This window comes from Aotus nancymaae, unplaced genomic scaffold (assembly GCF_030222135.1).
Source record: "Aotus nancymaae isolate 86718 unplaced genomic scaffold, 86718_ANA_hifiasm-v0.15.2.pri h1tg000124l, whole genome shotgun sequence".
Taxonomy (NCBI): domain Eukaryota; kingdom Metazoa; phylum Chordata; class Mammalia; order Primates; family Aotidae; genus Aotus; species Aotus nancymaae.
Window position 1 is genome coordinate 555,064 of NW_026988539.1, and position 27,490 is coordinate 582,553.

The 27,490-nt window shown below is 56.7% G+C and overlaps 1 protein-coding gene across 4 annotated transcripts; it reads left to right on the top strand.

Moving 5' to 3' along the window:
* The first annotated feature begins 143 nt into the window (after positions 1–143).
* On the top strand, positions 144–27,012 carry MOB3A (MOB kinase activator 3A). Of its 4 annotated transcripts, none has more exons than XM_064371232.1 (5): positions 9,027–10,531; positions 11,360–12,243; positions 19,034–19,581; positions 21,355–21,557; positions 24,928–27,012. In XM_064371232.1, the coding sequence occupies exons 3-5, from the start codon at positions 19,161–19,163 to the stop codon at positions 24,955–24,957; spliced, it is 654 nt and encodes a 217-aa protein (XP_064227302.1). In that variant the 5' UTR covers positions 9,027–10,531; positions 11,360–12,243; positions 19,034–19,160; the 3' UTR covers positions 24,958–27,012. The 4 variants fall into 4 exon arrangements, with proteins under 4 accessions (XP_064227304.1, XP_064227302.1, XP_064227303.1 ...); XM_064371233.1 differs by having other exon boundaries at positions 11,811–12,243; XM_064371234.1 differs by lacking the exons at positions 9,027–10,531; positions 11,360–12,243 and adding an exon at positions 144–165.
* The last annotated feature ends 478 nt before the right edge of the window (positions 27,013–27,490 follow it).

Here is a 27,490-nt window from a genome sequence, read left to right on the forward strand (position 1 = left end):
CCTAGAGCCCGCGGGACAGAGTCTCCAGGAGACTCCTGCACGTCGCTTCTGCGCAGAGCCCCGGGCCCTTTAAGGAGAGTAGGCCCGAACCGCGGGTGCGGCCGGGCGCGCGTGTGAGGCGTCCTCCGCGGCCGTGTCCCTCCGCGGCGGCTGTGAGGCGATCAGGTGGGTGCCGGGAGGGGCGAAGGCGGGCGGCAAAGCGGCCAGGTGGGTGCTGGGAGGGGCGAAATTAGGCGGCAGGGAGACCGAGCGCTCAGGAATGGCGAATCCAGGCGGCGGGAAGCCGGATCCCTCAGGAAAGGCGGACTTAGGCGACGGGGAGGCCGAGGCTTCAGGAAGGGCGAGGCCGGGCGTAGTGGCTCACGCCTGTCATCCCAGCACCTTGGGAGGCCGAGGCGGGCAGATCGCCTGAGGTCAGGAGTTCGAGACCATCCTGGCCAACATGGCGAAACCCCGTCTCTACTAGAAATACAAAATTAGCCGGGCGCGGTGGCAGGTGCCTGTAATTCCAGCTACTCGGGAGGCTGAGACAGGAGAATCGCTTGAACCCCAGAGGCGGAGGTTGCAGTGAGATCGCGCTACTTCACGCCAGCCTGGGCAACAAGAGCCGGGAGTGTGGGGGAGGAAGGGCGAACTCAGGCGGCGGGGAAGCTGGATCCCTCAGGATCCAGGCGAACGCAGGCGGCGAGGGAGGCTGATCCCTTGGGAGGTGCGAACGCGGGCGGCGTGGAGACCGATTCCCCCCCCCCCGAGGGGGATACAGGGGGCGGGGTCCAGCTGCGGGGTCAACTCCTGGTTCCAACCCACTGTCCTCCCCCAGGACCTATTGCCTCCCCGCGTGGATGAAAATTCCAAAGGGCTTCAGGACCCCCAAGGCCCAGGGTGGTCTGGCTTTTTCAAAGCAGCCTTTTTTTTTTTTTAATTTAAAAGATGGGGTTTCACCATGATGGCCAGGCTGGTCTTGAACTCCTGACCTCAGGTGATCCACCCACCTCGGCCTCCCAAAGTTCTAGGATTTACAGGCGTGAGCCACCGTGCCCGGCCGAAGCGGCCCTTCTGCAGCAAAGAGGGTATTGAAAGTGTAAGCGACAGACTGGGCTCGGTGGCTCACGCCTGTAATCCCAACACTTTGTGAGGCCGAGTCGGGTGGATCACCTGAGGTCAGGGGTTCGAGACCAGCCTGGCCAACATGGTAAACTCCATCTCTACTAAAAATAGAAAAATTAGCCGGGTGTGGTGGCACCTGCCTATAATCCCAGCTACTTGGGAGGCTGAGGCAGGAGAATCGCTTGAACCTGCGAGGTGGAGATTGTGGTGAGCCGACATCATGCCATTGCACTCCAGCCTGGGTGACAAGAACAAAACTCGGTCTCCAAAAAAAAAAGAAAGAAAGAAAGTGTAAGCAATGGTGCATTTTATAAGGAGTCACTGAGAAGGGAGGGGAGATAGGGGAGACTGGAAAATGCAATCACGCTGCAGAAAATCAGTGCTCCAGAGCTGCGGCTTATCCTGGGATAAGATTTCCAGTCTTTGTACGCTTTTTGTATGTTTGTTTTTGAGATGGAGTCTGGAGTGTCGCTTTGCCGCCCAGGCTGGAGTGCAGGGCGCCATCTCGGCTCACTGCAAACTCTGCCTCCTAGGTTCAAGTGGTGCTCCTGTCTCAGCCTCCTGAGTAGCTGGCATTACGGGCTCATGACACCACACCTAACTAATTTTTGTATTTTTAGTAGAGACAGGGTTTCACCGTGTTAGCCAGGCTGATCTCGAACTCCTTACCTCAGAGATCCACCCACCAAAGTGCTGGGATTGCAGGCGTGAGCCACCGCACACGGCCCACACTGCTTTTTTGCACTTGGTTTTTCTTCGTTTCCTGCTTAACAGTTTATGCGGGTTTAATTGACATGCAATAAACTGCCCGTATTCAAAGCAGATGGTTTGGTAATTGTTGAAATGTGGGTTTTGCATGTTTCACATTCCATCTGTGCTTTCTGCTTTGGGAGTTGCACAGGCAGGAGGAGTGCCCTGGGTGGCCTCGAGGCTGCGATCACGACCCCCTTCCTTCCTGTGCCTCATGAAGTCACAGGGGCTTCGAGTAGCCCCCTTTTACAGAAGAGGAGCTGGGACGCAGATCCGAGGGTCTGCTGAAGGCTGGAGCCTCCAGAGCCCACAGTGATGCCTTGAGGAGCGAGTCATTCATTTCCCTGCATGTGTGGGATGATCTGGGTTTTGACTCATGAGATAAAACCCACCTTCCTTTTCTGTTCTCCTGGATTCAGTTCCTTTCCAGGCCTGGTCTTGCTTTCGTGTAGGGGAAGCTGGATGTTTGGTTGGTTGGTTGGTTTGCTGGTTGTTTCAGGAGTGCAAGAGGGAGGCTGGGCGCAGTGGTTCATGCATGTTATCCTAGCACTTTGGGAGGCCGAGGTGGGCAGATCACTTGAGGTTGGGAGTTCAAGCCGGGCGCGGTGGCGTGTGTCTGTAGTCCCAGCTACTCGGGAGGCTGAGGCTGGAGGATTGCTCGAGCCCAGGAGTTCTGGGCTGTAATGTGCTATGCCTATCAGGTGTCCGAACTAAGTCTGGCATCAATATGGTGACCTCCTGGGAGCGGGGGACCACCAGGTTGCCTAAGGAGGGGTGACTCGGCCCAGGTCGGAAATGGAGCAGGTCAAAACTCCAGTGCTAATCAGTAGTGGGATTGCGCCTGTGAATAGCCACTGCACTCCAGCCTGGGCAACATAGCGAGACCGTGTCTTGTTGAAAAAAAGAAAAAGGGAGTTCGAGACCAGCCTGGCCAACATGGCGAAACTTCGTCTCTAGTATTAGGCCAGGAGCGTTGGCTCATGCCTATAATCCCAGCGCTTTGGGAGGTTTAGGCCGGCATATCACAAGGTCAGGAGATCGAGACCGTCCTGCCAACATTATGAAACTCTGTCTCTAGTAAAAATCCAAAAAAATTAGCTGGGCTTGGTGGCATGTGCCTGTAGTCCCAGCTACTTGGGAGGCTGAGGCAGGAGAATCACTTAAACCCAGGAGGTGGAGATTGCAATGAGCCAAGATCACGCCACTGCACTCCAGCCTTGGTGACAGAGCAAGACTTCGTCTCAAAAAAAAAAAAAAAGGGTGTGTGCCTGTAATCCCAGCTACTCAGGAGGCTGAGGCAGGAGAATTGCCTGAACCCAGGAGGCGGAGGTTGTGGTGAGCCGAGATCGCGCCATTGCACTCCAGCCAGGGTAACGAGTGAAACTCCGTCTCAAAAAAAAAAAAAAAAGGAAAGAAAGAAAAGAAGTGCAAGAGGGTGCCAGGTACAGCGGCACACACTTGTAATCCTAGTGCTTTGGGAGGCTGCGGCCGGAGGATTGCTTGAGCCCAGGAGGTCGAGGCTGCAGTGAGTCGAGATTGCACCACTGCACTCCAGTCTGGCCACAGAACAAGACTATGACTCAAAAAAAAAATCCTCTTCCAAGGAGGTTCTCTTCTGCCTTAGAGACATCATAGTGGATGTTTCAGGAGAATTCCCCACACAGCTGACTGAGAGCTTGGGGTTTGAAGGTGGGGAGTTTTAGGCATTCCCCAGCTGACGAGCTCTGCTTCTGTTTTCCTGGCATTAGAGGGTCAAATGGCTTAAGCAGAAAAGGCAAATCTGACTTCAGAAATGGGATTCTGGGGCCAGGTGTGGTGGCTCACGCCTGCAATCCCAGCACTTTGGGAGGCCGAGGCAGGTGGATCATGAGGTCAGGAGTTCAAGACCAGCCTGGCCAACATGACAAAACCCCGTCTCTACTAAAAATAAAAAAATTAGCCAGGCATGGTGGCGGGCACCTGTAATCCCAGCTACTCGGGAGGCTGAGGCAGGAGAATCGCTTGAACCCGGGAGGCAGAGGTTGCCGTGAGCCAAGATCGTGCCACTGTACTCCAGCCTGGGTGACAGAGCAAGACTCTGTCTCAAAAAGAAAAAAAAAAGAAATGGGATTCTGGGAAGAGGCCTTCACTTCTGCCTTTCAGAGTCCCAGAGAAGGTTCCGGAATACACAGTGGATGGCTGTGGTCCAGTGTGTGCCTGGCTGCACATGAAAGAAGGCTGAACTTGGGGTTTTTTTTTCAGACTTTCACACGATACCTTCTCGGGGCCACGCCTGGTCTCTTCCGTTTTCCGTTTTTTTTTGTTTTTTTTTTTTTGAGACAGAGTTTCATTCTTGTTGCAGTGGCACCATCTCGACTCACTGCAACATTCACCTCCCAGGTTCAAACGATTCTCCTGCCTCAGCCTCCCGAGTAGCTGGGATTACAGGCATGCACCACCATGCCTGGCTAATTTTGTATTTTTGTTTTATTATATTTTGAGACAGAGTTTTACTCTTGTTGCCCAGGCTAGAGTGCAGTGGCACAATCTCGGCTCACTGCAAACTCCACCTCCCGGATTCAAGCGATTCTTCAGCCTCAGCCTCCCGAGTAACTGGGATTAGAGGTGCCCGCCACTGCACCCAGCTAATTTTTTCTCTTTTTTTTTTTTTTTTTTTTTTTTGAGATGGAGTTTCGCTCTTGTTACCCAGGCTGGAGTGCAATGGTGCGATCTCGGCTCACTGCAACCTCCACCTCCTGGGTTCAGGCAATTCTCCTGCCTCAGCCTCCTGAGTAGCTGGGATTACAGGCACGCGCCACCATGCCCAGCTAAGTTTTTTTGTATTTTTAGTAGAGACGGGGTTTCACCATGTTGACCGGGATGGTCTCGAACTCTTGACCTCGTGATCCACCCACCTTGGCCTCTCAAAGTGCTGGGATTACAGGCGTGAGCCACCGCGCCCGGCCCATTTTTTCTCTTTTTAGAAAAAGTTGTGCCACTGCACTCCAGCCTGGCGACAGAGTGAAACTCTGCCTCAAAAAAAAAAACAAAACAAAACTCTCCACTCCTTAAAACAACACACATACACACACAGACAAGATTCACAGAGGGTTGGGCACCTTAGCTCATGCTTGTGAGCCTAGGACTTTGAGATCAGCGTGGGCAACATAGTAAGACCCCATCTCTACCAAAAATACAAAAATTAGCTGGGCGTAGTGGCGTGCGTCACTGGGGAGGCTGAGGTGGGAGGATGGTTTGAGCCCGAGAGGTCGAGGCTGCAGTGAGCTGTGATTGTACCACTGCACTCCAGCCTGGGTGACAGAGCGAGACCTTGTCTCAGACAAACAGCAGAAAAAACTTGCTTCCAGAGACAATAGTTCCTTATTGTTTTTTCATGGTCATACCCATTTATTATTCTTTCTTGAACAAAAAAGGTCTCAGTATCTATTCTGTTTTGCAACTTACTCTTTGCACTTAGTGGATATTGAGTGTCCCTCTGCACCAGGGCCTGTGTCTCATTCTTCTTTTTTTTTTTTTTTTTTTTTTTTTTTTTTTTTGAGACGGAGTTTCACTCTTGATACCCAGGCTGGAGTGCAATGGCGCGATCTCGGCTCACCGCAACCTCCGCCTCCTGGGTTCAGGCAATTCTCCTGCCTCAGCCTCCTGAGTAGCTGGGATTACAGGCACGCGCCACCGTGCCCAGCTAATTTTTTTTTTTTGTATTAGTAGAGACGGGGTTTCACCATGTTGACCAGGATGGTCTCGATCTCTTGACCTCGTGATCCACCCGCCTCGGCCTCCCTAAGTGCTGGGATTACAGGCTTGAGCCACCGCGCCCGGCCTCATTCTTCTTAAAACCGTGTGGCTGGGCCGCCCTGGATGACGTGGGGATGAGAAGTCTCCCCCGGGTTGACGGACTTTGGCTCAAGTTTCAGGCTTTTCTTTCTAGCCAGATGGGCTTGGGATGACTTTACAGGAAGCTCCTGTTGTGATCTGGCCTGCAGCGGGCCCTGGAATCTTGGTTGTGGGGCTACTTACTACAGGGGTCAATTTCACGTAGGTTTCTCTCCCCTTTTCTTCCCGACAAGTGGTGGGTTTTTTCCCTCTTAGGTCTTCTGGTTTTGATGCAGAGTCTATCTTTAGCTTATCAGTATGTTAATATAATGCATGTATTTTCATCATTGCTACATTTAATGTCATATTTCATCGACTGTACATCTCACAGGGAAGGAGGAAGCTGTTAGTGACTTCCTGTGTGGGGCTAGGTACTATGGACATTTAGGGCTCAGTCATCCTCTGGGGTGGAGTGTCATGGGCACTGCAGGGTGCTGAGCAGCGTCCCTGGCCTCCACTCACTCTGTGCCAGGAGATCCCCTCACAACCCGACAACCAGCAATGTCCCCAAACATTGCCTGGTGTTGAGGGGCAGAGTCATCACCGTATTCAGGCCTGTTGGGGTTGGGGGCAGGGGGCAGGGTGGTCTGGCCCTGACTCAGCCCCCAACAGCTTCTGGGCCATGAGGCGAATGGGAAGAAAAAGGAAGTGGTCGAGGGTGTGAGCCACTCAAAGCATGGACAGTCCCCACTGGGGACAAAGGGATGGGCTGAGCTGGGACATCTGGGTGGGGAGCTGGGCCCCAAGTGCCCTGGAGAATCAAGACAGCCTGAGTCACAGTGCCAACTCTGCCAGCTGTGCCTGCTGGTTTCAGAAGCGCCCTGCAGCTGAGGAGCTCTGGGGATGCGGCCATGGCTGGGCTGAGATGCGTTAGGTGTCAGGTCCCCAGAATTTCCTTGGTGGAGTCCTTTGTACAGCAGAGGGGAAGCTGCCAGTCTAGCTGGGGTCTTCCCCCAGGGCAACTTTGCGCCCAGGGGACTTGGAATATTGGAGGGAACTTGTGTTTGTCACAACTCAAGGCGGGGGTGCCCCTACCCTGGCATGGAGTGGGTGGAGGCCAGGGACGCCGCTCAGCACCTGCAATGCCCAGGACAAACTCACCCCAGAAAACAATCCGGCCCTGAATGCTAAGGGGGAGACTGCATTAATTATTTGGAAAAAAAAATCAAGTCTGCTTCCTGCTCATACCAGACACCAGAACACACTCCCGATGCGGCAGACGGTGTGAACCAGGGGCGTCCCAGCTCCTGGGATTCTCCTCTCCCCTCCCCACTCAGGGTGTGGATTTCAGTAGCCTCCTGGGACCTTAGCAGAGCAGAGGATCATGGGACGCAGAGTCTCTTGGGGGTCTGTGGAATCCCTAACCCAAGGGGTGTCCATCGAGGGTGTTTCTGTCCCCCCAGAGGACACTGGGCCAAGTCTCGGACCTTTGTGTTTTTCTCATGACTGGGGGTGTTCCCAGTATGCAGTGGGTGGAGGCCAGGGACGCTGCTCAGCACCCCGCAGTGCCCAGGACGGCCCCTTCGCAGAGAGTGACCCACCCCGATGTCCACAGTGCGGAGAATGGAAACCCTGCCCTAGTGGCAGACACACCGGATTTGGAATTGAAGGATGTGAGTTCAAGCCCAGACTCATACCCCCGGGGCGAGGCACCTGGCCTCAGCTTCCTGACGGGCAGCGCAGTGAGCCCCTCCCCCGGCCAGGAAATGATGGGTTTCATGCAAGCACGTCCTCCAGGGCCCCAGCAGATGTCAGGCCTGTTTACTAGTGAAGCGAAGGTCGGCGATCACTGAGTAGGAACAGGAGCGTCCACTTTCAACCCACGCTGCCAGCCTTACGGGGCTGGGGCGTGAACTCCAGTGGGATTGGTTTATGAGTGCACAGGGGAGTGGTCCCCAGAAAGCGGGAGAAGCACGGACGGCCAGATGCATGTCTACACCTCTGAAGGCGACAGTCACTGTCTACTAACTAGTGATGAGGTTGGCAAGTTCTAAACATTACTCATTAAAGAGGGAGACAGAGCCGTGCTCAGTGGCTCACGTCTGTAATCCCAGCACTTTGGGAGGCCAAGGTGGGAGGACTGCTTGAGGTCAGGAGTTCAAGACTAGCCTGGTCAATGTAGCAAGACCCTGTCTCTGCAAAAAATACAAAAATTAGCTGGGCGTGGTGGTGCACACCAGTAGTCCCAGCTACTCAGGAGGCTGAGGAGGGAGGATTGCTTGAGCCCCGGAGGTTGGGGCTGGAGTGGGCTATGATTGTGCCACTGGGCAGTGTAGCAAGACCCATCTCCACAAAAAATACAAAAATTAGCCAAGCATGGTGGTGCACGCCGGTAGTCCAAGCTACTCAGGAGGCTGAGGTGGGAGGATTGCTTGAACCCCGGAGGTTGAGGCTGGAGTGGGCTATGATTGTGCCACTGCACTCCAGCCTGGGAGACAGAGCGAGACTCCATCTCAAAAAAAAAAAAAAAGGAACAGTTAAGATCCCTGGCTCTGCCAGTCCCAGGACAGGCTTTTCCCCTTGGCACTGCAGACATTCCAGGCAGATCGTTCTCTGGGGTGGGGTGTCCTGGGCACTGCAGGGCGCAGAGCAGCATCCCTGGCCGCCACCCACTCTGTGCCAGGAGCATCACCCAGTTATGACAACCACAAATGCCCCCAGACATCACCCGGTGTCCCCCAGGGTGCAGAACCGTCCCCCAAGGGAGCCCCCTGCTGCAGCTGAGTGTGGCTGGGAGCTCTTCACAGCGGCCACGAGGAGGCGAGACGGGGGCGGGGGGGGAGGGGAAGCCAGGCTCCCACTGGGCGGGCTCAGAGCATGGCTTCTGCCTCCTCGCTCAGACCGAAGCAGTCCAGGAGGCCAAGAAGGCGGGGCCAAGTCAAGCCCCCCTCAGTGAAAGCTCCGAGGAAGGAGTGCAGCCTGAGTTTGGTGGGCGCTTGGGGCATTCCTTCCTGTGGCTTCCTCTTCCTGACACTCGGGCTCTTGTCTTTTGAAACCTGGGCTGGGTTCTCTGAAGCAGGCACCACAGGCACCCATCACGTCTCGTCACTGTAACTCCCCTAGGTGACACGATCTTAGTTTCGGTCTCGCTTTGTCCTCCAGGCTGGAGTGCAGTGGCACAATCATAGCTCACTATAGCCTCGACCTCCTGGGCGCAAGCGAGCCTCCCACCTCAGCCTCCCGAGAAGCTGGGACTGTATAGGCACATCCGCCATGCCCAGCTACTTTCTAAGGATTTTTTGCAGAGACGGGGTCTCACTAGGTTGCCCAGGCTGGTCTTGAGCTCCTGGCCTCAAGCAATCCTCCTGCCTAGGCCTCCCAAAGTGCCGGGATTATAGGTGTGAGCCGCTGCGCCTGGACAGGGTTTTTTTTAGGGGTGATGAGAGTGTTCTGGAATTAGATGAAGGTAGTGTTTGCACAACTCCAAACACGCCAGGAGCCACATAACTGTACAATTTAAAAGGTGAAAAATCTGTGGTATGTGAGTCATATGTCCATCTGAAAACAGAAGAAAGGGTCATCAGGAGGATTAGGGAAGAATGCTAACCCCTCGATGGCACCTGGCCTGGAGTGGCCTGGGCAGGCCTGGCTTCCAGCCTGTCTGCTTCCCGGAAGAGCAGTCGGACACTCTCACTCTGTATTGATGGAGCAGGCACAGTGGCTCACGCCTGTAATCCCAGCACTTTGGGAGGCCGAGGCAGACAGATCACCTGAGGTCAGGAGTTCGAGACCAGCCCGGCCAACATGGCGAAACCCCGTTTCTACTAAAAATACAAAATTAGCCAGGCATAGTGGCGCGTGCCTGCAGTCCCAACTACTCGGTAGGCTGAGGCAGGAGGATTCCTTGAACCTGGAGGCAGAGGTTGAAGTGAGCTAAGATCATGCCATTGCACTCCAGCCTGGGTGACAAGAGCGAAACTCCACCTCAAAAAAATAAATACGGCCGGGCGCGGTGGCTCAAGCCTGTAATCCCAGCACTTTGGGAGGCCGAGGCAGGCAGATCACCTGAGGTCGGGAGTTTGAGACCAGCCTGACCAACATAGAGAAACCCCATCTCTACTGAAAATACAAAAAATTAGCCAGGTGTGGTGGTGTATGACTGTAATCCCAGCTACTCGGGAGGCTAAGGTAGGAGAATCCCTTGAACCTGGGAGGGGGAGGTTGCAGTGAGTCAAGATCACTGCATTGCACTCCAGCCTGGGCAACAAGAGCAAAACTGTCTCAAAATGAATAAATAAAAGTAAAACTTAAATAAATACTCAGGTTTTGGAAAGTGGCTCTGGGACGCCACCTTTTTTAACAGGACAGATTCTGGGCCGGGAGCATCTTCCAGCCAAGTATCAGGGCTGCCAGGCCGGGAGCCAGTGTTGTGCACTGACCTAGAACATAGGGAACTGACGTCTCTGCTCAGGGCTTGTCTCTCTGGCTCCTCCCATGCTCAGGGGCAGCGGTCCCCGAGGCAGTGGCAGGATGTGGAAGCCTCCGGAAGGAAGTGGGTGACCGAGGCCGTGAGCTGCTGCACCTCGGTGGGGGAGGGGTCATACCAGTTGGTTGCTTAGAGAAACTGTGTTGTGTAAAAAAAAAAAAAAAGGGATAGGGGTGTTGCGGCAGGGGAATTTGTCGTCTTACCTTTCATTTCTCTAGAAGTTTCCAAGAGTCACTTGGGTCTTGTCCTGGGGAAGACCCAGGGAGCTGAGAAGGCCTTGGCGTTGAATTCTGAGAGCTGGTTCCCGCCTTATGTTCCCCACACTGTCCACGGGAGGAGTCTGAGAAGAGCAGAGCAGAGGGAGCCCCCAACACGGTAACCAGTCCCGGTCTCGGGGGACAGCGAGGGTGGGGTCGGGGTCCCGAGGCTGCTCCGGCCTTTCCTTGGAAAAGACCCTTTCTGTGGTCGATCACCCCTCCGCCGAGGAGCCTGTGTTTCTTCCTGATAGAAAACGGTGTACTTGGGCCGGGCGTGGTGGCTCACGTCTGTCATCCCAGCACTCTGGGAGGCCGAGGCAGAAGGATTGCTTGAGGCCAGGAATTTGAGAGCAGCCTGGGTAACATGGCGAAACCCCTGTCTCTACTTTTAAAAAATTAGGCCAGGTGCGGTGGCTCACGCCTGTAATCCCAGCAATTTGGGAGCCCAAGGCGGGCGGATCATGAGGTTAGGAGTTCAAGACCAGCCTGGCCAGTATGGTGAAACCCCATTTCTGCTAAAAATACAAAAATTAGCCAGGCATGGTGGCATGTGCCTGTAAACTCAGCTACTCGGAAGGCTGAGCCAGGAGAATCCCTTGAACCCGGGAGATGGAGGTTGCAGTGAGCCAAGATCGCGCCACTGCACTCCAGCCTCAAAAACAAAAAATGAGCTTAGTGTAGTGGCCCACATCTTTGGTCCCTCTACTCGGAGGCGAGGGAGGGAGGATGGCTTGAGCCCAGGGGTCAAAGTTGCATTGAGCTATGATGACGTCACTTCATTCCACCCTGGGTGACAGAGCAAGACCCTGTCTCAAAAAAAAAAAAGAAAATAAAAAGGAAAGAGAAAGCTGTTTGCTTGTGATGGGAGCTCTGCCCGTCCGCGAGGTTCTTCAGAAAATGTTTCATTCCACTTAAAATCCTCCACTTTTTTTTTTTTTTTTTTGAGATGGAGTCTAACTCTGAAATGCAGTGGCGTGATCTCAGCTCACAGCAACCTCCACTTCCCCGGATTCAGGAGATTCTCCTGCCTCAGCCTTCCAAGTAGCTGGGATTATAGGTGTCCACCACCACACCCAGCTATTTTTTTCGTCTTTTTAGTAGAGATGGGGTTTCACCATGTTGGCCAGGATGGTCTCGAACTCCTGACCTCAGGTGATCCTCCCACCTCATCCTCTCAAAATGGAGGGATTACAGGCGTGAGCTGCTGTGCCCGGCCCCCCTCCCCTTCTGAAAGGAGACAGAAATGCCAGGAGGAAGTGTACAAATGCCTTGGGCTGCTCTCTTGTTTTCTGGAACTGTCCTGGCATGAGTCTGGTAGACAGGCTTCTAAAGGGCTCTAGGAAAAGACAAGCGTCGGCCAGGCACGGTGGCTCACACCTGAAATACCATCTCTACAGAGTTTTAAAAAGACCAGCAGAGGCCTGTGGGAACAGCCACCTTCTCCCTGAGGCTCGGCCAGGCACGGTGGCTCACACCTGAAATACCATCTCTACAGAGTTTTAAAAAGACCAGCAGAGGCCTGTGGGAACAGCCACCTTCTCCCTGAGGCTCGGCCAGGCACGGTGGCTCACACCTGAAATACCATCTCTACAGAGTTTTAAAAAGACCAGCAGAGGCCTGTGGGAACAGCCACCTTCTCCCTGAGGCTCGGCCAGGCACGGTGGCTCACACCTGAAATACCATCTCTACAGAGTTTTAAAAAGACCAGCAGAGGCCTGTGGGAACAGCCACCTTCTCCCTGAGGCTCAGCCCAGGTGGGGGTCTCCTCCCTCGGCTGCAGTCAGCCCTGAGCGCAATACTGCTGCTGGAAGGCCCCGCCTGCCCATCCAGGTAGCGTGGTTGCAAGCTAAGCCCCCAAATTGGCCTGGGAGGCACTGAAATGAACAGAGGGCAGCTCCTGGCTGTGGCGGGTTGGGTTTTTCTCTGTGCTGTGATTTCTGTTGATGTTGGAAAGTCGGCTTCGAGGTCGGTGAGGAGCCCAGGTGTGAAATGGAAATGGGGAGGAGGGGAGGCGTGGGCCTGGCCGGGTGGATGGGAGTCCACACCCCTGCGTGGTTCCCTCTTTGGTAAGGTGGGGCATGCACTCGCCCTGTCTGGAGACGTGTGGGGACTGAGGTGATTCCCAGCGTGGAGGAGCGTCTTGCTTGCGGCAGGTGGATTGTGGCTGTCATTTTGCCTTCTTCCAAGGGGATTTATTGATCTCGAGCTGCAGCGGGTGTGGCCTGCGGGCAGGTGTGGCTGGCTTTGCAGAGCTCATCACAGGGGCAGGTGCCAGGGTTCTCAGCCGTCACTGGGAAAGGGCCTCAGGTCTCCCTCCTCCCCAAAACCGGCTCACACCAGCTCAGCCCCAGCGTGGATGTGTCCCGGACTGCCCAGCCCCCGAGGGGACCACCAGCACAGAGGTGGCCTCTTTGAATCAGGCGCTTCCCAGGGAGGGTCTGAGGCTGGTCTTCGGGATCGCTTCTTCCTTGGGAAGTAGGCAGGGGTGGCCAGGCACAGTGGGTCACACCTATGATCCCAGCACCTTGAGAGGCGGAGGCGGAAGGATTGCTTGAGTCCAGGAGTTCAAGACCATCCTGGGCAATATAGTGAGACCCTGTCTCTACAAAAAAATACAAAAAAAAAAAAAGGAATTAACTGGGTATGGTGGTGAGTGCCCGTGATCCCACCTACTCAGGAGGCTGAGGTGGGAGGATCCCTTGAGCTAAGAGGTAGAGGCTGAAGTGCGAGCCGTGATCCTGCCACTGCACTCCAGCCTGGGCAGCAGATGGAGAACCTGTCTCTAAAAATAGACGAGAAGCAAGCAGTCGGGTACCCGCGTGGTCACCCTGGGGCTGTGCCCCCCACCCCAGCAAAACCAGGGCGGGTCAGCTGCCCCTGGGTTCGGAACATCCACGTGACTCTGCTGGGCTGTGGAGGGGCCCGTGGTGGAGCAGCCCTGGCTCAGGAGGTGCATGGCACTAGGTTCGTGATCAGACAGCTGCCTACGTCCCCGAGAGTTGCTGAGTTTAGTGAGTTGTGGGGCAGAAAGAGCAGTGGCTTCACCCGCAGAGTCCAGGGTTCGAGCCCCCGCCGATCCACCCACCAGCTGTGTGGCGTGAGACACTGCTGTAGAGTCAGCCATTATCTTCTGAGCCACGGTCTCACCCTGGGCGATCTGATCTTAACCCCGAGGGACACTGGGTGATATCCACGGACATCTGTGGTTGCCACAATTGAGGGTGCTCCTGGCATGGAGTGGGTGGAGGCCAGGGACGCTGCTCAGACCCTGCAGTGCCCGGGGCAGCCCCGCCCCAGAGAACCATGGGGCCCCAGTGTCCGCAGAGCCAGCAGGTAGAGGCCTGGTTCCCTCTGTAAAATGGAGACGGGGTTTTCGCACCAGGAAAATGTAAAGTGCAAGTTCCTCGTTGGGTGTTAACCCTAGTGGCAGGAAGTGATGACGGTGGCCGAGGGCCCCAGGGCGGTGCTGGGGAAGTTTCTGGTCACTGCAGAGTGGGTGGGACCTGAGTCCTCCTGGCAACTGCACCCAGGCTGCCCTGAGCAGTGTCCCTGGCCAGTCAGTCCTCACCAGGACTCCCTTGTGACAAACCACTGACCCTGTGCCTTCTTACGGTGCAGACTCTGTCCTCACTGTGCTCACAGTGCACACAGGTTTTTATGGGTTTTTTTTCTTTTGTGACGGGGTCTCTCTCTGTCGGCCAGGCTGGAGTGCAATGGCACAATGTCGCCTCACTGCAACCTGCAACCTCCACCTCCCGGTTCAAGCGATTCTCCTGCCTCAGCCTCCTGAGTAGCTGGGATGACAGGTGCCTGCCACCATACCTGGCTAATTTTTTTGTATTTTGAGTAAAGACGGGGTTTCACTGTGTTGGCCAGGCTGGTCTCGAACTCCTGACCTCAGGTAATCTGCCCCCTCGGCCTCTCAAAGTACTGGGATTATAGGCATGGGCCACCACGCCCAGCCAGGGACACAGATTTTTTTTTTTGAGACAGAGTCTCACTCTGTTGCCTGGCTGGAGTGCAGTGGCATGATCTCAGCTCACTGCAACCTCCACCTCCCAGGTTCAAGCGATTTTCCTGCCTCAGCCTCCCAAATAGCTGGGGTTACAGGCGAGCGCCACCATACCTGGCTGACTTTGGTATTTTTAGTAGAGACGGGGTTTCACCATGCTGGCCAGGCTGGTCTGGAACTCCTGACCTCATGATCCGCCTGCCTCGGCCTCCCAAAGTGCTGGGATGATAGGCGTGAGCCGCCCTCCCGGCCAGACACGGATTTTTGAAGACAGTGTGTGCCTGAGTTTGAGCCTGGGAGGAGCTGGCTTCAGTTTTTCTTTGCGGCACTCACAGCAGACGCCTCCACGCCCAGCACACACTTTGTACAGCAGCTTTATTGGGAAACAAATCATGCAGCATACAGTTCACCATTGAAAGTGTACAATTGAGCGCTTTTAGTGCATTCAGAGTTGTGCAGACATCGCTGTAATGTATTAATATTCGAGCACACTCCCTCACTGCCAAGGAACACCCCAGCCCCCCCAGCCACCACCCCCGTCTCCCCTGCCCTCAGCGCCGGCACCCACGAATCCCCTCCCTGCCTCTGCGGATGGGCCTATCCTGGACAATTCATAAAAATGGGATCACGCCCTGTGTGGCCTTTTGTGTCTGGTGTCTCTTGCTGAGTGAGCGTGACGTCCTCAAGGTGCATCCGTGCGGCGCCGGTGTCCGAGCCTCGTTCGTGTTCGTGGCTGGGTCACGTTCCGGTGTGTGGCTGGCGTGCCGCATTGATCCACTCCCCTGTGGCTGGACACGCGGCTATCTCCTCATTGGGCTCCTGTGAATCGCGCTGCTGCGGACACGGGTTTCCACGTTGTGGATATCTGTGCCTCTTTCTCTCGGGTGAGCCCCTGGGGTGGGGTTGCCAGGGTGACTCAGTGTTTGACCTTTTGAAGATCCGCATGCTCTCACCCACGGCAGCTGCCCCGCGTTCTGTTCCCGCCGCCGAGGGAGAGGGTCCCATGTCTCCACATCCTCGCTCACACCTGCGGCTCTTTTTGACAGTGCGTCCTCCTGAGGGGAGAGGGGTCCTGCCCCCGCTTCTGGGTTTCCTCCATCCTCCCCCCGTTGTCCGTGGCGGGCTCTCCCCTAGGCCAACTCTCAGTGCTGCCTCAGGTCCCCTCCAAAACCGGTGTCCTGGAAGGATGGGCAGGGTGTGCGTGAGGCCCCGGGGCAGCAGAAGCGGGAGGGTCCCGGCCTCACGGAACCAGGCTGTGAGTGTGTGGTTCGGGGACCTGGGACTCGGCTCCTCTGCGAGTTTCCCGCTGACGCTGCTTAGTGGCCTCAGACCACACAGATGCATCATCTTACAGCTCTCCGGGAGGCCAGAGGCCGGAGCAGATGGCACGGGCTGAGATGGAGGAATGAGCAGGGCTGAGCCTCCTGGGGGCTCCAGGGGAGAATCCAGCTCCCACCTTTCATCCAGAGGGGCCCGCATCCCTTGGCTGGGGCCCCTTCCTCCCCGGTCACGGCCACAGCGCAGCCTCTTCAGTCTCTCCCTGACTCTCAGCCTCCCACCTTCTCTCGTGAGGACCCTGTGAGGACTCCGGACCCCCCGATCATCCACAGTGATCTCCCAGCTTCGGTCCTTCTGTGACTTGCTTTGTTTTTTGAGACAGAGTCTGGCTTCGTCACCCAGGCTGGAGTGCAGTGGCGTCATCTCTGCTGACAGCAACCTCTGCCTGCCAGGTTCAAGCGATTCTCCTGCCTCAGCCTCCTGAGTAGCTGGGATCACAGGCGCCTGCGACCACACCCCGCTAATTTTTGTGGTTTTAGCAGAGATGGGGTTTCACCATGTTGGTCAGGCTGGTCTCAAACGCCTGACCTCAGGTGATCCGCCTGCCTCGGCCTCCCGAAGTGCTAGGATGACAGGTGTGAGCCGTGACTCTCACTTGCTTTTCTTCCAGACAATGCAGCGCCTCTCCCCCGACCCCCCGGCCCTGCGGACACTTGGGTCCAGATCATTCGCTGGTGGGGGCTGTCCTGTAGAGTGTGGGGGGACCCTAACCCTCAGCCCTGGGGCCTCCAGAAGGATCTAGCTCTGCCCACACCTTGTTTTTATTTTTATTTTTTATTTTTTGAGACAGGGTCTTACTCTGTTGGCCAGGTTGGAGTGCAGTGGTGTGAACGTGGCTTACTGCAGCCTCGAACTCCTGGGCTCAGACGATCCTCCCACCTCAGTTCTGGGATGACAGGCATGCCACTACACCCAGCTAAGTTTTAAATTTTTTTGTAGAGTCTAGGTCTCGCCATGTTGCTCAGGCTGGCCTCAAACTTCTGGACACGGCTGGGTGAGGTGGCTCACACCTGTAATCCCAGTACTTTGGAGGCCAAGGTGGGCGGATCGCCTGAGGTCAGGAGTTTGACACCAGCCTGGTCAACATGGTGAAACCCCCGTCTCTACTAAAGATACAGAAATTAGCCGGGTTTGGTGGTGAGTGCCTGTAATCCCAGCTACTCAGGAGGCTGAGGCAGGAGAATCGCTTGAACCTGGGAGGTGGAGGCTGCAGTGAGCCGAGATCGCACCACTGTGCTCCAGCCTGGGTGACAAGAGCGAGACTCTGCCTCAAAAAGAAAAAAAGTGCTGGGGGCTGGGATTTACTGGAGCGTGATGAATGTGTGTGTGTTCCTTGTGAGGGTTGCATGGAGCCCAGTGGGCCTGGGCAGGCGTGGGCTCGCTCCCTCTCCCCGTCTGACTCCTTCGTCTGGGTCCTCCTTGTGCTGGGGTGGGGACCCCCGCCCTGCCCAGCGCCCTGCATGAGCCTGGCCCCGAGTGTCACAGTCAAGTCTGGGTGGGGTCTGCATCCACGCTGGACCTGGCACGGCACCGGCGTCCTGGCAGTGACAATAACAGTCAGTGTTGGTGGTGACAGGCCTGCGTGGTGAGCGTGAGCCCGGCACAGGCACAGTGTGTGATCCAGGTCGTCCCTGTGCCCCGTGATAGATGAACTCGGTCGCTGTACCCTGAGGATTCTCACGGGAGTAGGGGAACGCCAGGGCCCCCGCCCCAGAGCAAGCTGCAGGCGTCTCACAAGTCACCACTCAGGCGTGCACGAGACGTGGGCCGGCTCCTGGAGGTTTCCTCATTCATACGGTACCTTGGGCTGGACAGCGCCCCACGGAGTCACCCGGCACCTCACCATGTGACCCAACATGGAAGGGGATCTTTGCAGATGTAACCAAGTGAAGAGAGGTCACACTGACCGCAGGGGTCCCTGACCCAGTGACCAGTGGGTAGAACGCCAACACGACAGAGATTCCTTCTCTCAGTTCTGGGGCCGCACCTCCCTGACCAAGGTATGGGCAGGGCTGGGTCCCTCTGAGGCCGAGGGGACTCTGCCCAGGCCTCTCCTTGCTCCTGGTGGTGGCTGGCGTCCTGGGCCACGCTTGGCTTGTTGAAGTATCACCCCCATCTCTGCCTCCGTGCCCACGAGTCCGTCTCCCCGTATCCGCCTCGCTCATGAGGACGTTTGTCACTGACCATAGGGCCCACCCACATAACACAGGATGACGTCCCCTCAAGACCCTGTTCCACCCAGGCTCCCACACACAGGCTGCGGGCACCGGGGCATGGCTTCCTTTGTGGCGGCTGCAGTTCGGCCCACGCAGTCCCCTGTAACCTGCATCTCAGCCTACCCCCCACACTGAAGTCCCAGAGCGCCGGGGAGGAGGCGTCCAGGCCCAGATCAGGCACTGGGAGGATGCAGCCCCTGCGGGCTCTTGGGGCCCGGCTCTCCGCACCTTCTGCTGTGAGGCAGTCAGGCCTCACCACGTGCAATTCTGGTCTGTCCACTGAGGAGGTGGCCCCCTTTGTGTGAAAATCCTTAAAAGTCAAAAGTCTAGGCCGGGCACGGTGGCTCACGCCTGTAATCCCAGCACTTTGGGAGACCAACGCGGGTGGATCACGAGGTCAAGAGATCGAGACCATCCTGGTCAACGTGGTGAAACCCTGTCTCCACTAAAAATACAAAAAATTAGCTGGGCATGGTGGCGCATGCCTGTAATCCCAGCTACTCAGGAGGCTGAGGCAGGAGAATTGCCTGAACCCAGGAGGCGGAGGGTGCAGTGAGCTGAGATCGCGCCATTGCACTCCAGCCTGGGTAACAAGAGTGAAACTCCATCTCAAAAAAAAAAAAAAAAGTCAAAAGTCCAGGGGATGTTTTGAACCCTGCCACCTGTGGCTGGGCACAGTGGCTCACACTTGTAAGCCCAGCACTTTGGGAGGCAGAGGTAGGCGGATCACTTGAACCCAGGAGTTGGAGACCAGCCTGGGCAACATAGCGAGACCCTGTTTCTACTAAAACTAAAGAAAATTAGCCAGGTGTGGCGGTGTGTGCCTGTAGTCCCAGCTACTCAGGAGGCTAAGGTGGGAGGATCGCTTGGGCCTGGGCGGCACAGGTTTCAGTGAACCGTGATCGCACCACTGCACTCTAGCTGGGGCAACAGAGCGAGACTCTGTCTCAAAACACAAAACAAAACAGAAGACAAATCCTGTCGCCTGTGCCCCCAGCATGAGTTTCCGGGAAACTGTTGCCTCCAGCAGGTCATGACTCCCTGTGTATTTCAGGTCCACAGGGAGAGCTGTGGGGCGTGGTGAGTGTTTGGTGTTCTCCCGGGTTGGTCCACGCCCCCAGCCAGCTGGCCCAGGACCCCTCTGCAGAAGCGTTCCGGGACAGCAGGCATCGGTCACCAAGATGTCCAACCCCTTCCTGAAGCAAGTCTTCAACAAGGACAAGACGTTCCGCCCCAAGCGCAAGTTCGAGCCGGGCACGCAGCGCTTCGAGCTGCACAAGAAGGCACAGGCGTCACTCAACGCGGGGCTGGACCTGCGGCTGGCCGTGCAGCTGCCCCCCGGCGAGGACCTCCACGACTGGGTGGCCGTGCACGTGGTGGACTTCTTCAACCGCGTCAACCTCATCTATGGCACCATTAGCGACGGCTGCACGGAGCAGTCCTGCCCCGTCATGTCGGGGGGCCCCAAGTACGAGTACCGCTGGCAGGACGAGCGCATGTTCCGGAAGCCCACGGCGCTCTCCGCGCCCCGGTACATGGACCTGCTGATGGACTGGATCGAGGCGCAGATCAACAACGAGGACCTCTTCCCCACCAATGTCGGTGAGTCGCGGGCGGCCGGGGCTCAGGGATCCAGAGCCTTCCGGAAAAGTCGGGGAGGCCGAGCACAGTGGCTCACGCCCGTAATGCCAGCGCTTTGGAAGGCCAAGCCCAGGGTTCGCTTGAGCGCAGGAGTTTGAGCTCAGCCTGGGCAACAAAGCAAGATCCCATCTCTATAAAAAATTCTGGCCTGGCACAGTGGCTTACACCTGTGATCCTAGCACTTTGGGAGACCAAGGCGGGTGGATCATGAGGTCAGGAGTTCAAGATCAGACTGGCCAACATGGTGAAACCCCATCTCTACTAAAAAATACAAAAATTAGCTGGGCATGGTGGCTCGTGCCTGTAATCCCAGCTACTGGGGAGGCTGAGGTAGGAGAATTGCTTGAACAGGAACCTAGGAGGTGGAGGTTGCAGTGAGCGAAGATCGCGCCACTGCACTCCAGCCTGGGCTACAGAGAGAGAATCCATCTCAAAAAAAAACCTTTTTTTAAATTAGCCGGGCATGGTGGCGCACGCCTGTGATCGCAGCTACTCGGGAGGCTAAGGCGGGAGGATCGCTTGAGGCTAGGACGTTGAGGCTGCAGTAAACTGTGATCACGCCACCGCACTCCAGCCTGGGCGACAAAGCAACACCCTGTCTCAAAAAAAAAAAAAAGAAAGAAAAGAAAGATTCCATGTCTTCATCTTCTCCTAAGCTACAGGACTCTCCGTAGCCCCCCTTCATCCTGGGTCGCTCCTGGTGACGCCTGTCTCCCTCACCGCAAAGCAGAGAAGGGCGGGATTAGCATCGGGCCTGGAGGCCCTCGTGGGTCTGGTGCAGAGACAAGCACCCTTGCTAGCGCTGGCCCAGCGTTCTCGGTGGCTTCAGAATCACTGCCGTGGAGCCCCCAGACTCACCAGGATCATCAGCCCCTGGGAGGGACCTCCTGCCCGCTCCATGTGTAATGCGCTGGGTCGCTCTCAGGGATACCCCGTCAGCACGGGTTTGTGGATGATCATTACGGTACGTCTCTCCAGAGTACCGCATACCTTTCTTTCTCCTTTTTCTTTTCTTTTTTTTTCTTTGAGACAGAGTCTCACTCTGTTGCCCAGGCTGGAGTGCAGTGGTATGATCATGGCTCACTGCCAACCTCTGCCTCCCGGGTTCAAGCGAGTCTCCTGCCTCCGCCTCCCGAGTAGCTGAGATTACATGTGCACGCCACCATGCCCGGCTGATTTTTGTATTTTTTTTTTTTTTTTTTTTTTTTTTTTGAGACGGAGTTTCGCTCTTGATACCCAGGCTGGAGTGCAATGGCGCGATCTCGGCTCACCGCAATCTCCGCTTCCTGGGTTCAGGCAATTCTCCTGCCTCAGCCTCCTGAGTAGCTGGGATTACAGGCACGCGCCACCGTGCCCAGCTAATTTTTTGTATTAGTAGAGACGGGGTTTCACCATGTTGACCAGGATGGTCTCGATCTCTTGACCTCGTGATCCACCCGCCTCGGCCTCCCAAAGTGCTGGGATTACAGGCTTGAGCCACCGCGCCCGGCCCTTGATTTTTGTATTTTTAGTAGAGATGCAGTTTCACCACGTTGGCCAGGCTGGTCTCAAACTCCTGACCTCAAGTGATTCTTCTGCCTCGGCCTCCCAAAGTGCTGGGATCACAGGCGTGAGCCAGCGTACCCGGTCCGCCAGCGATTTCTGCCTGGAAGCCCCTTGTCACATCCATGAGCAGGGGGTTCTGGACGTGGACTTGGCTGAGTCGGTGGGCCCGCCCCATCCCTCTCCCTGCAGGCACACCCTTCCCCAAGAACTTCCTGCAGACGGTGCGGAAGATCCTGTCACGGCTGTTCCGCGTGTTCGTGCACGTCTACATCCACCACTTCGACCGCATTGCGCAGATGGGCTCCGAGGCCCACGTGAATACCTGCTACAAGCATTTCTACTACTTCGTCAAGGAGTTCAGCCTCATCGACACCAAGGAGCTGGAGCCACTGGTGTGTGGGCTTGGGGCTCCAGGGCGCAGGGTTACGGTGGGGGCTTGGGGCTCCAGGGCGCGGGGTTACGGTGGGGCGCGGGGTTACGGTGGGGGCTTGGGGCTCCAGGGCGCGGGGTTACGGTGGGGCCTGGGATTACAGTGGAGGTTTAGGGCTCCAGGGCGCGGGGTTACGGTGGGGCGCGGGGTTACGGTGGGGGCTTGGGGCTCTAGGGCGCGGGGTTACGGTGGGGCGCGGGGTTACGATGGGGGCTTGGGGCTCCAGGGCGCGGGGTTACGGTGGGGCCTGGGATTACAGTGGGGGTTTAGGGCTCCAGGGCGCGGGGTTACGGCCGGGGCGCGGGGTTACGGTGGGGGTTTAGGGCTCCAGGGCGTGGGGTTACAGTGAGGATGCGGGGTTATGGTGGGGACATGGGGTTACATTGGGGGCATGGGATTACAGTGGGGGCTTAGGGCTCCAGAGCGAGGAGTTACGGCGGGGGCATGGGATTACAGTGGGGGTTTAGGGCTCCAGGGCGCGGGGTTACGGTGGGGGCTTGGGGCTCCAGGGCGCGGGGTTACGGTGGGGGCTGGGATTACAGTGGGGGCTTAGGGCTCCAGGGCGCGGGGTTACGGTGGGGCGCGGGGTTACGGTGGGGGCGTGGGATTACAGCGGGGGCTTAGGGCTCCAGGGCGTGGGGTTGCGGTGAGGATGCGGGGTTATGGTGGGGACGCGGGGTTATGGTGGGGACATGGGGTTACAGTGGGGGCTTAGGGCTCCAGAGCGAGGGGTTACGGCGGGGGCATGGGATTACAGTGGGGTTTAGGGCTCCAGGGCGCGGGGTTAGGGTGGGGCGCGGGGTTACGGTGGGGGCTTGGGGCTCCAGGGCGCGGGGTTACGGTGGGGGCTTGGGGCTCCACGGCGCGGGGTTACGGTGGGGCCTGGGATTACAGTGGGGGCTTAGGGCTCCAGGGCGCGGGGTTACGGTGGGGGCGTGGGATTACAGCGGGGGCTTAGGGCTCCAGGGCGCGGGGTTGCGGTGGGGATGCGGGGTTATGGTGGGGACATGGGGTTACACTGGGGGCATGGGATTACAGTGGGGGCTTGGGACTCTAGGGGGAGGGGTTACGGCGGGGGCGTGGGGTTACCGTGGAGACCAGTGGCAGAGGAACCCTTCCGGGGCCAGGACTCCTGACTGCCCGTAGTCGGCCCAGCAGCGGGTGACCTGATCTCTCCCTGGGTCACAGCCCCAGGCTCTGGAATTGGAACCTGGGACCCTGCTGATGGGACAGGTGGTGAGGTAGCCGGGAGGGATCCTGCGTTCTCCCACGAAACAAATCTGGACGACAGGTGCGGGTTCCTCCCCAACTCGGTGCCAACCCCACCTCCAGCTCATTCCACCTTCATAGTCCTGAGGTCAGGTGTCCTGAGCGCCGCTCAGTGTCCCTTATGAAAGGGATGCGAGCCGGAGCCAGGGAACTCCACCCCGACTTTTTTTTTTTGAGATGGAGTCTCGCGCTCTAGCCCAGGCTGGAGTGTGATGGTGTGATATCAGCTCACTGCAACCTCCGCCTCCCAGGTTCAAGCCATTCTCTTGCCTCAGCCTCCCCAGGACCCGGTACTACAGGCACGCGTCACTACACCTGGCTAATTTTTGTATTTCTAGTAGAGATGCGGTTTCACCATGTTGGCCAGGCAGGTCTCGAACTCCTGAGCTTAGTGATCCGCCTGCCTCAGCCTCCCATGCTGGGATTACAGGCGTGAGCCACCGCGCCCGGCCTGGACTCCACCCCACTTCCGCAGCCAGCCTGCCCTTGCCTGACTGCTTTCCACCTTACTGGGTTTTATCGGGAGACCAACCCAGGGACCAGATTCCTCCGTGTGGGGTCCACACGACTGAAGCCAATGTCACTTCCTGAGATTGGGGCCCAAATTTGTGACTGGGTGATGGGGCCAGCAGTGGAGTGGGTGCCAGTGATTCAGGGCCTGGCACTGGAACCCTCCTGGGGCTGCTTTGCTCCCCAGGCTGCCGGGCGCTGTGTGGATGTGGGGACCCTGATGTGAGACCACAGGTGCACCCTACCATGCCTGGCTGATTTCTTCCTATGTGTAGAGATGGGATCTCACTACAATGTCCAGGCTGGTCTCCACTCATGAGAGTAAGCAGTCCTCCTGCCTTGGCCTCCCAAAGATCACAGGTGGGACACTGTTCTCTAACAGCTTTAAAAAATGGTTAAAAACGGCCAGACAAGGTGGCTCCCACATGTAAACCCAGCCCTTTGGGAGGCCAAAGAAGGAGCATCACTTGAGCTCAGAAGTTTGAGCAGCCTGAGCAACATAGTGAGATCTCATCTCTACAAAAAAAAAAAAAAAAAAAAAAAAAAAAAAATTAGGCAAAGTGGTCCGTGCCTGTGGTCCCAGCTACTCACAGGGCTGAGACAGGAGAACCACTTGAACCTGGGAGGTCAAGGCTGCAGTAAGCCAAGATCGTGCCACTGCAGTCCAGCCTGGGTGAGAGCCAGTAGCCTGTCTCAAAAAAAAAAAAAAAGATTAAGGCCAGGCATTGTGGCTCACACCTGCAATCCCAGCACTTTGGGAGGCCGAGGCGGGTGGATCACGAGGTCAAGAGATCGAGACCATCCTGGTCAACATGGTGAAACCCCATCTCTACTAAAAATACAAAAAATTAGCTGGGCATGGTGACGCGTGCCTGTAATCCCAGATACTCAGGAGGTTGAGGCAGGAGAATTGCCTGAACCCAGGAGGCAGAGGTTGTGGTGAGCCGAGATCGTGCCATTGCACTCCAGCCTGGGTACCAAGAGCGAAACTCCGTCTCAAAAAAAAAAAAAAAAAAAAGAGTAAGGCCAGGCATTGTGTCTCACGCCTGCAATCCCAGCACTTTGGAAGGCCTGGGCAGGTGGATCACAAGGTCAGGAGTTCAAGACCAGCCTGGCCAACATGGTGAAACCCGCCTCTACTAAAAATACAAAAATTAGCCAGGCATGGTGTCAGGAGCCTGTAATCACAGCTACTCAGGAGGCTGAGGCTAGAGAATCCCTTGAACTTGGAGGCAGAGGTTGCAGTGAGCCAAGATCTCACCACTGCACTCCAGCCTGAGCGACAGAGCAAGACTCCATCTCAAAAAAAAAAAAAAGACAGAGTTGAACCATCACGACAGGGACTGTCTGGCCCACAGATCTGCAGGTGCCAACTCTGGCCCCACGGGGTAGTCTGCAGTCCTTGTCTCAGGTGTGCCATCGCCCATCTGGTGTTTGTTGTTTGGGGGTTCAGGGAAGCCCCCAGCTGCCACCTCTCCTATGCATCTCCTTGTGTCTGCTGTCTGCGTCACCCTTTTGGGAATGGTAGTTGATGTCCTGCTTGCTCTTAACAGAAAGAAATGACCGCCCGGATGTGCCACTAAGAGCCCCACAGGCCCCTTGATGCCCGAACCACCACTGGGGCCTCGGAGACATGGAGGAGGACGCTCCTGAACCACCGCCACCTTGCTCTCCGTCCCGAGCATCTCGGGAGCCCGGGGGCTGGGCCACTGAGCGGGTGTGGGTCGTCAGGAGCCCCAGCCCCAGATGGCAGACGGCTTCCTCACCATCTTGAACTCTGTAATTCTGTGTGTTACTAGCAACCGGAAAAGCCCACTGTGTTTTTAAACCACTTCCACTTCCCGGGAGGCGGGCCGGCTTCCAGGCTCACTCTCCGCCCTGGGTGGCTCCCACCTCCCAGAATTTCCACCCCAACCCGAGTCCCCACCCAATGCTGCCTCCACCTCGCTGGGGAGCGCCCGGGGCCGCCCTGCCTGGGCCACCTCTCAAGGGCACCCAGCTTGCTCGGCTTCCTAACATCTCCCGTGGGGGAGGTAAGAGGCTGAGGGGCATCCAGCCAGCTGAGGGCAGAAATCCCCCCCAGGCCCTTACCCTGCGCCCCTGCTGGCAGCCGCTGGTGTCTGCTTCACACAGAGGGACGACCTGGACCCGGCATCCTCTCCTCCCTCCCCAATCTCTTCCCTTTTTTTTTACAGAGTTTTTTTATATATATATAAAAGAGACAGGGGTCTCACCGAGTTGCCCAGGCTGCTCTTGAACTCCTGGCCTCAAGCGTCCTCCCTCCTTGGCCTCCCAAAGTGCTGGGATCACAGGCGTGAGCCACTGCGCCCGGCCCTGCCTCTTCCTCAGTGCGCTCTGCTTCCTCAGTTCTTCTGAAACGCGCAGCTCACCGGATCCAGGGCTGCCTGGCCTCCTGGGCGCAGGTCGTGCACCCCGCTGCTGACTCATTTCCAAAGAGCCCCTTCGTGTGTCATAACAGGTTTGATTTTTATAGTCACATTTACAGATTTACAACCATCTTGAGATTTCTTTTCTTTGAGATGGAGTCTTGCTCTATCCCCCGGGCTGGAGTGCAGTGCCGTGATCTTGGCTCACTGCAACCTCCGCCTCCTGGGTTTGAGCGATTCTCCTGCCTCAGCCTCCTGAGTAGCTGGGATCACAGGCGTGCGTCGCCATGCCCCGCTCATTTTTTGTATTTTTAGTAGAGACGGAGTTTCACCTTGTTGGCCAGGCTGGTCTGGAACTCCTGACCTCAAGTGATCAGCCCACCTAGGCCTCTGAAAGTGCTGGGATGACAGGCGTGGGCCACCGTGCCTGGCCGTCTGCCTCTTCAGAACGTCCTCTCTCCCTATGACCAGCCCAGGCCGGGCGCCTCTCCCCGGGTCTGGCGTCTTCCACTTCTGCCGGAATTGGCCTTTCCCACATGCTGCAAACTTCCAGTTGCACTCCTTTTTCTGTGTGACCCCAAGGGCTACGGGAGAAAAATTCACGAGCTTTATGTCCCCTAGACCTTTGGAAGGTGAGACTGGGGCGTGAACCAGGGAAGCCACCTCCTCTCCCCGGCTGCATCCCTGCCGCCCCACTCCTCACCAGAACCATCAGTGACCTTTGACCTCAGTGGCCCTTCCTGCCTGAGCCCTGCATTGTCCCAGGCCACACAGAAGTCTGGTCACCTCTGGGTGCCTGGGATGGTCACCAAAGAGAAGGACACCATCCCCGTCTCTCCTGGCTTCTGCCAGAAAATCCAACAAGTGCAATTAACTTGCTGTCACCACCGAAGCCTGAAGGTCCCAGAACCTGTCCTCCATCCTTCCAGAAATCACTGGGGTCCAGCTCTCAGAGCCCGCAGGAGAGGGACCCCCCAGCGGAGCCCTTGCAGGGCTCCATGAAACAAGGAACTGCTCGATGGCATGGATCTCCTTGCACCTGCACCATAAAGCCTGAACACCAGCACTTCTGTCTCCCCAGGGCTCGGATGTCCGCAGCAGACCGGCCACACAGCTTCCCAGGTGGGCTCGGCGGGGAGCAGGGACCATCCTGTCCCATCCACCCCAGAGACCACCCTCCCCAGCCAGGTCCGGAATAGAACTCCAGATGCAGACATCAGAATAAATGGTGTCGTTATGGTGCCCTCGGCAGATGCTGCTCATTTCTCTTTTCTTGCCAGAGTTAACAGGGTGCCCTGTCCCCAGCGGTGAGCCTCAGGTCTTGGGGCTGAGAAAATCTTTTTTTTCTTTTGGAGACAGGGTCTTGCTCTGTGGCCCAGGCGGGAGTGCAGTGGTATGATCATAGCTCACTGCAGCCTCAACGTCCCAGGCTCACAAGATCCTCCCGCCTCAACCTCCTGAGTAGCGGGGACCACAGCTACGTTACCATGCCCAGATAATATTCTTTATTCATTTTTTGGTTTTTTGCAGGCCACGGGTGGTGGTTCACGCTTGTCATCCCAGCACTTTGGGAGGCCGAGGCAGGTGGATCACTTGAGGTCAGGAGTTTGAGACCAGCCTGGCCAACATGGTGAAACCCTGTCTCCACTGAAAATACAAAAAATTGGCTGGGTGCAGTGGCTCACGCCTGTAATCTCAGCACTTTGGGAGGCCAAGGCGGGCGGATCAT

Excerpts from the sequence above, each read along its gene's own strand:
- MOB3A (XM_064371234.1), top strand. The coding sequence starts at position 19,161 with ATGTCCAACCCCTTCCTGAAGCAAGTCTTCAACAAGGACAAGACGTTC. Across the intron at positions 19,582-21,354 it reads CCTCTTCCCCACCAATGTCG|GCACACCCTTCCCCAAGAAC; the intron begins GTGAGTCGCGGG and ends CTCTCCCTGCAG. Across the intron at positions 21,558-24,927 it reads CCAAGGAGCTGGAGCCACTG|AAAGAAATGACCGCCCGGAT; the intron begins GTGTGTGGGCTT and ends TGCTCTTAACAG.